Source organism: Diplotaxodon limnothrissa, linkage group LG11 (genome assembly GCF_057381915.1).
Source record: "Diplotaxodon limnothrissa isolate DT_005_m linkage group LG11, D_limnothrissa_male_GT1.1, whole genome shotgun sequence".
NCBI lineage: Eukaryota > Metazoa > Chordata > Actinopteri > Cichliformes > Cichlidae > Diplotaxodon > Diplotaxodon limnothrissa.
This window is the reverse complement of record NC_140606.1, coordinates 9,817,246-9,825,449: the sequence shown is the minus strand read 5'-3', so window position 1 is coordinate 9,825,449 and position 8,204 is coordinate 9,817,246. Positions and strand designations below refer to the sequence as shown.

Genomic DNA, 8,204 nt, shown 5'->3' with positions numbered 1-8,204 from the left:
AAATAAAATAAAATAAAATAAAACAACGATTTTTGGCCCTCATAGACTCCAGGCAATAATTTTTAATTAAAGTGTAAGAACTAAAGAAACTGTTTGGTATAAAATGAACATATAAGATTCAAATACATTTCATTTGATCAATTACATTAAATCTAATGTACTTATGTACCAAATTTACACAGAAAATCATCATGTGATCAAATTACTTAAAGTCAGCATTTTGGGCATAAACATTTTTTAGATCGGTCAACAATTGCTTCAGACCAGTGAGTCTAATATTTTATTGATTTTTTTTATGTAGTTAAAAGTTGAAAAAGTTAACATCCCACAATTTTAGTCTGTAAATGACCATAAAAAAAAAATCCACGTTTGACTTCAGTGAAAGTGAGTTCAGCACAATAGCACCACCCATCCATTCTAGTTTATTTGGTATGTAACAGTTATGCAAATCAACCTCTTGAGCGCTTAAATAGTTGTAGGATACCGGCCAAGTCACTTCGAGGAACACTGACAAACAGCACTCACCTCAAACAGAAGGAATCTCTGCTCCCTATTGTAAGTAAAATTTGATTTCCATCGTTAGTTCTGATAAACACTTTTAATTGGTATCTTTCATTTGGTTATCTTTTGAAAATGTCCTCATTTCATGTCCGTGTGAACCGTGGACAGGTTTTTTAGATTCGTCTCAGCAACCCTGGTTACTGTCTAGCACGAGACCAACAGAGACCAATACTTCTTCTCTGTTCCTGTAAATCTTTAGTCATTTATTTGCGTTATCGTTCACACATTGTCGGACTTTTTAGTCTAAGCCACATTCAGACATGCGCGTCTTTATATTTGGTTCTATATGTTATATGGGTATGTCACTTTCCGTAAGCACCTGAAATTGGCAGAACTGGTCATTATGGGGGTGTCTCAGTCCATTGTAAGTAGTTATCTTGGCCAGGGTAATTGCTACATGTATTCCAACTTAATTTGTGTTTATATTTGTTACAAACTGCGGCCCTCTTGTCCAGGTTTGTCCAGGATTTCAATAGCAGTAAAACTTGACCGTGACATATATAAAAATTGTATTATATAAAAATCTCAGATGTAAAGCCACAATAATCTCTCCAAAATCACAAGCCTTTACCCCTCATTGGCATTAAACTGTAAGTTAAATTTAACACAGACTTAAAATTTCTACAAATTTACAAGATAAATCAGCATCTAACAGCAACAACACTTTAACAGTCTTAAGCGACCCGTTTACCCGTGACTGGGTCTTGGGTTATTAAGGTAATTTTCAAATTTACTCGTCAAGTTCATCTCACCTTATATAAGCTCATCATTGTACTAATTAAGTTATTTTCAAATGTAGCACGGCCTTCAGTTCCAGTTTCCCGAGACTTCAACAGAGAGCGTGAGAGAGGTGGTAGGCGTAGGCGTGGGGGAGTACTGTACTACTTATGCAAATGGTCACCATAGCAATGCAGCCCGCCGTTAGAATCGGTTATATGGTAATAATTAGCCAACGAACAGTTAATTAAGTCTGCTGCTAGTGAAGCTTCAGGTATGTAACAATCAAGCATGTAAATCCATTAAAACGTAACTTCATAATGATATATGATTCATAGGAACGCATTCCCTATGTGACATGTGTGTAGCTGTGGGGTACAGTTAATTACAATCCTGGGTTTGTTTGTATAGCACATAGTTGCTAAGCGCTTCACAGTTTGGGTGAAACCACACCTTTAAGAGGTGAGGACACTATTATGTATCCCCCCACCCACACCCTCTTCCGCCTAGAAAAGCAGCAGAGTGAGGGATTTCGCTCTCTTTCACGCTCATCAGCTGTTTACTCCGGTATTCCATATTTGGGCCGGGCGGGCACTAGTCACCGCTTGCTCACTACACACAGCGAAGGAAGTGAGTCACGCTGACGGTAATCCTACGTCTCTGTTGCTTTACAGCCGAAGAGAACAAGGAAGGAACGTGCCGCCACGAGAGTTCCAGCGCATCAGTACCGAGGGGCAGACAAATACATCAGGAGGGCACCGACAATAACTACGTTAAAATGTGAGTACTCACTTCTGTACTTCTAACTTTAATTTTATCGCGTTTGGTTGTGTAATGTGTTGAAGTTTTGTCGGCTGTGTTACGTCTGTTTGTTGTTGTAAATTTTATTTGATTGTATTTTATTAATGTTTTTTAAACATTTTATTTATTTATTTATTTATTTAGTTATCTAATCTCATCTCCGGAAATACCCCCCCCCCCCCCCCCCATCCAAAATACATTGTTTATTAATTGTTAATTAATACGTTGTTTGGGTGAGCTGCCTACAGCTGTACGTTTCTCGTCACAAACTTTCTGAATTTCCATTTGGGGGTTTCCGCACCGCCTGAAAACTCAAGCGCGTTATTTCCACTAAGTAGTGTGACGTTCCCTTCATCACAGCTGGCTGGAGGATATACATTTTTCGCTTTCTTATATTCTTTGTCTGGCTTTTTTATTTTGTATCCCAACGGTCCACAAGCACGTGAACACGCTTTGCGCCGTGTCCTCATCTGCAGGCGCGGGGGGAATATCGACGAAACCGCTCCTAAAAATGGCTCAACTAATCTTTCCTTTTCAGGGCGACATTTTAACAGAGTTTTGCCCTCGTAGTTAAACATTAAAGACCGCAGTATAAGCAGCTGGAACAAGCCTGTGCCTGAAAATAGGTCAAGTTGTTCCAAACAAACCTGTATCAGAGGTTTGCGTATAATGACAGCCGCTCGCCTTTAAACGAGCACAGTAAACATGGTGTGCAGACTGAGAAGCTACCTCATTTTCGAGCTCACCTAACTTGTGATTATAGAGAAAACAAACACCCCCAGTGATGCGTTTAAGTTCCTTCAAAACGTAAATCATCCATCTGTATAACTCCAAATGAACGTGTGTAAGACCATCTGTCTTCAGTAACATGCTGTTACATTTTGTTAATCATCCAATTTAAGGACTTCATTAAGAACAAAAGTTCAAGATAAACCAGGGATTTAAAATAAGAACATCAGTTTTAAAACAACCTTTTATAAATAAATCAAAGCGTTTTTACAGGCATTTCTTACTCTTTGTTCGACAGTAACTAAAATCACTGGTTCAAGTGTCTAAAAATGAAGGTGTAGGCCTGCTATAAAAAAGAAAACAGAAAACAATATTTATATTCAATTCTGCAGATGTGTGGTTTAAATAACTGTTGCGGTCGCATGTACCACAATCGTTGAAGCAATTCTTAAGATATTGTGCTGTTATTAATGGCTTTAATGTCTCTTAGCACTTGTCACCCAAACCATATTGACTCTTCATTGCAGATTCTAGCCTACCCCTGTTTACCTCACGGACAAATTATAAACTGGAAGTCCGAAATGGTGTCTGAGGGGGATAACACATCGATGCTCTCATAGTTCATGCTACAGCAAAACATTTGTTAGGGATTTAAAGTTGCTGCTTGTGTCACAGGATCACGGCTACCCTTAAGGGAAGGCTGTGGCTCCATATAGTAGAGAAAATGATTATTTTCTGTGACAACACATTACCCAGACTGAAGCAAGAGTGGCACGTCGCAAGCCACAATAACAAAGTACAGTTTGCAACTCAAAAGTTCAAGGATGGACTTTCTTGTCAGGGATAACAGGAAGATGTTAGCACTGTCAGCTGGTTTGTCTGCAGTTGGCCAAAGCCTTGGCCCAATTAAGCACATTTTTTCTCTCTCTGATCAAGTTGACACTGACACTCAACCCAAAACAGACATGCTATCAGAAAATAAACAGCACAATGACCTCAATGAATTTGCATAGTCAAATTACTTGGATGTCAACCTGGCATTTATAGTTTGCATCTGATTTGCCCGTGTACAAACTTTATCTTTTTGTTGGCACAGAGCATGGCAATATATGTAAAATTCACTCAGGACATCTCACCCATGCTCAACACTGCCCTGAAGGCAAAGAAAAATAAATATACACTTCAGGGAAAACTGCACAGGGAAGTGTGATAACTGAAGTTCACGGTCTTCCACACCTCACTGAAGTCATAGCAAAACACATGCACAGAATCACATGGATAAATTGTGTGGTTTTCTTCCTTCTTTCTTTGTCTACAGTCACAATGAAGCAAGAGATCAAGGCCGGGGTGGACTTCCTCAAACGAATGGCTGTGACACGTGGTAACTTAGATGGTGCCAAAGCAGAGTTGTTTGCAGAAAATCTTCAAAGACTTCTATGTGAAAAATACAAGGATCACTGGTACCCCGACTGTCCCAGCAAAGGCCAAGCATTTAGGTAATCATCACTGTTTAAACATTTACACAGTGGTCAGTGAGTGACTTTTTCCTGCAAAGAAAGAAGGCACCTAACTTTTAATTCCTGAACTTTTCACAGATGCATTCGCATAAACAGAAGCATACCCTGTGATGAAGTGGTGTTGCAAGCCTGCAAAGAGACTAACATCATGCCCACCAGCCTGGGATTTCCATCTGAGATGACTCTGTGGATTGATCCACTGGAGGTGTCTGCAAGGTGAGTCACCGGGTGCCTGCAGAGGCAGACAAAGACGCAGCCATTTCTCAGTCTGTTCTGTTCTGAATGAGTGACAGTTGTGATGCAATATGTGAAACAACAAGTGCAAACTTGTAGGAAGTCACAGGCTGGAAAATGGATGGCAAAATCATTTACTCCCTTCTTCACAGATCCAAAGAGAACAACAGTCCCTTTAAAGTTGCTTCTTTCGACAAAGAGGAGGAAGAGGAGAATGAAGAGTGTGTGAAGGATGACCTGGATGTGTCCTCGCTGGACTCACTAAGCCAGGAGACTTCAGATTACCACTCTGCCACATCTTCGGATTGTGGTTCAGCTTCATCGAGCGACACGGAGGAGGAGGCGAAAGATGGGGATGTGCAGGGAGAAAAAGAAAAAGAAGGGCAGGTTGCTGAGAAGGGAAAGATGGAGGATGAAAGCTGCAAAATAACCATGGTGCCCAGGATTCGAAAGCCACACGAAGATGGATCAAACAGGGTCAAATACCCAAGAAATATGGTACGTTTTTCTTGCTTTCTTTTCTTTTTGTTTTCTTTTCTTTTCTTTTCTTTTCTTTTAACAATCTGTTGGTCATTTATTTACCACAATGCTTCTTAGAGCAGTTATCTATGTGGCCAAACCTGTGCTTATGTTAGTAAAAGAAAGCACACCAGGGCTCGCAAAATCGCTAGCCCGACGGGGAGACCAAAATCTATCTCAGCCCCGCCCGTCGGGTTATCATATAGCCCGACGGACGGGGCTGAGATAGATTTTGCGAGCCCTGCACACTAATTAACAATAGTGCTACAAGAAATGACTTCTTTGTTACAATGAACCTGAGTACAGTAGCCTAGTCAGAAAAACCCACATGCAGCATCCAGCTGCCACAAATATACACTTACAGATTCTCATCACATATCAGTTCAATTCAGTTTTATATAGCGCTTCATCAGCAGCAGTGATCAACATCTGTTGATCATCTCAAGGCAAACACCTAGCGTAAAGACCCCACAATAATAAAGAGAAAACCCCAACAATTAGATGACCCCTCTTTAAGCAAGCACTTGGTGACAGTGGGAAGGAAAAACTCAGGAAACCTCTTTCCATACCTTTTGTAAATTTTTTTGGCTGGCCATTCATGAGGTCTTGTTGATGATGATTTCCAATAATGGAACGACCTCTGAGAGTTGAATGAGGTTTGAATGAGCTTTAAGGACTCTTGTCTACATAAAAGCTAATCCTAGCCTGCCTTTGTTGTGGTGTAGCAGATGTCTTAAGTTGTTGTGCTGGAAATCTGGTTGTCAATTCACACGGTTAGATCACTGCCTTAGCATTGCGCGACTATAAGTCTGGGCAACTGAGCTACTGAAGGCAAGATTTTTTCCCTCTTAGTTAATTCACTTATTATATAGAATTAATGGCTTCAATAACCTATGCAGCTGAACATTTCTCTATGAAATAAGCGTGAGTTATCTGTGAATTATGCGTTATCCAGTTTTAAGGATTTATGGCCTTGTTGTTAGCGACCGTATAGGTCCAGTGTTGTGATTCATTGGATTTGTTGTTGTTATAAGAAACTGGCTTTATTTCTTTTGGATTAACTGACTCACACTTTTTGCAATTTCTTCCTTTACACAAGTAAGATACATGAACAGCTATTTTTAGTTTCATTTGCAAGTTGTTGTTGATGTTAGCTGCTGCTATATTATTACAGTGTTATGTTTTGTTGTTGTGTGCTTTAGAAAGGATTCATCACATATGGAAAAAATGTGTCTGTTACCATCCTTTCAGATTTCACTCAATCCAATCTTTGTCTCTGTTCAGGTGCCTCCTAACCTTCAGGTCATCTACCACCCTACACCAGTGTGGCCTCAGTTCAAGAAGCATGCTCCAGTTTTCATCAGCACTGTGCCACCACCTCCAGCCCAGCAGGTCGTTGGATACTACGTTGTGCCGCGGACCTTTCCGCAGTTCATCATCCCTCAGGCTCCCCTGCAGCCATGGCGAGCAGGGAAGGAGTAGACCAATTGTGAACTATGGGGAGGGCAAGTTTGGGGGCATTATAAGCATTATAAGCTGAGCCGTCTGATGTCAGGCCTGAGTAGAGATCTTCTTGGACCAAAAGGTTTAGCTGTACAGTTTAATTATTCCTTTCATAATCTGAAAAAAAAAAACTCTTTTGTTTCTTCATTTTTCTTTGTCAACGACGGCTATTACTCTGCACAGGGATACCCCACAGCTCAAGTGAAAACTGCTCTTTGAATCTGTTGTGTTTGCACTGCTGCTTTTGTATTGATGAACTGTACTCAACAAGAACAACATCAGTCACTGGGTGCTTGAAGTTGAACTCAGGAATTCTCAGCAATATGTTTAATGCCAAAAATATGTCTTTTAAATTTTTTTTTACCATCTGTAAATCTTTGCAGGGTGTAAAAGTCACAGTTAATCACTGTGAAATGTGATTCAGGGTTTTTAAACTACTGTAGCAATAGTGACAATATCTGTCTATTAAGTAGAAGAGGCTATTTTTTTACTAAGCTGCTTGTAAATATTACCACATCCGATGAGCACTTTATAATCGTATATTTGTTGTAATTTATTCAGCCACCAATGGATGGCAGTCAAGTCACATACAGTCAGTTTTATATATATATTTCAAACTTTGGTTTTACTTTAGAAACTTCACTTTTCCAAACGTGAACATGTTTATTTAATAGCTTAAACGCTCTCTGCTGTAATATACAGAACGCTTGTGTCACTGTCTTTTTCTTGTTTGTTTTTTAATTTGAAATGGGCTTGCTTATAAAGTCGTGACTTTTTTATTGTTCATTGCTTGCTATGAGGTCCTGCTACAGCTTTATAAACCATGAATTGTTACTTTTCATTTTTTATTTATTTACATTTCACGCTTACGCATTGATTGATTTTGTTCTTAGTTCTTGCTTGAGCCGCTTGTTTTATCGCAGAAAATTAATCCATGCAGTTTTTTCTGAAATCATTGTTCTGACATGAATCGTACTTTTCAGTAAAGTCTTTGCTGTTGCGTTTAAATCCTGTTTGTGTTTCTTCTTTTTTTATTCACTTGGCTGGGAAATCACCTGTATAAAGTGTATCCTCGGGCAGAACTCTCACTGCCGTCAGCGGAACAGCAGGATCTGGTTAGCGGAAGTACTCCAGTGCGTTGGATGCGTCACGTTGCCCAAGGTCATGACGCTGTGCCTCAGTTGAAAGGGTTTAGGAGAAAGGCTTTTTTTTTCTCACTTTTTGTGTAGTCTATTTGGGGACTTACCTGTGCAATTTAATAAATATGGAGACATCGAAATCAGAGGGCACAGTTACATGAATGTTTTCAAAATGACAAGAAAAACATTTTCAGGTAGAAATGGAATAGTGACAGCAAACGATGTTAGTGAACCCTGACTACTGCATTGAATATAACCTAGTGCAACTCATCCCCGCCACGGCTCTGTAGCTATTGTGAAACTTGCGCAGTCCAGGTTTCATTGCGTCAGAATCAACTTGAAAGATTAAAATAAAAGCACGGGGGTTACATAACTGAATTTCCATACATTTGCCGTTTGGCGTTTTCTCTCAATTAAAATAACAATGATTGGATTTTTTTTCTTACACATCATCAAATAAAGAAATGTACAAAAGTTTATGTCA

At 39.6% G+C, this 8,204-nt stretch overlaps 1 protein-coding gene across 1 annotated transcript; it reads left to right on the top strand.

Annotated features, from left to right (window-relative positions):
* The first annotated feature begins 1,935 nt into the window (after positions 1-1,935).
* Positions 1,936-7,272, top strand: LOC146622337 (protein BTG3). Its single transcript, XM_085365059.1, has 5 exons — positions 1,936-2,058; positions 4,127-4,304; positions 4,404-4,541; positions 4,712-5,057; positions 6,363-7,272. The coding sequence occupies exons 2-5, from the start codon at positions 4,132-4,134 to the stop codon at positions 6,558-6,560; spliced, it is 855 nt and encodes a 284-aa protein (XP_085221185.1). The 5' UTR covers positions 1,936-2,058; positions 4,127-4,131; the 3' UTR covers positions 6,561-7,272.
* The last annotated feature ends 932 nt before the right edge of the window (positions 7,273-8,204 follow it).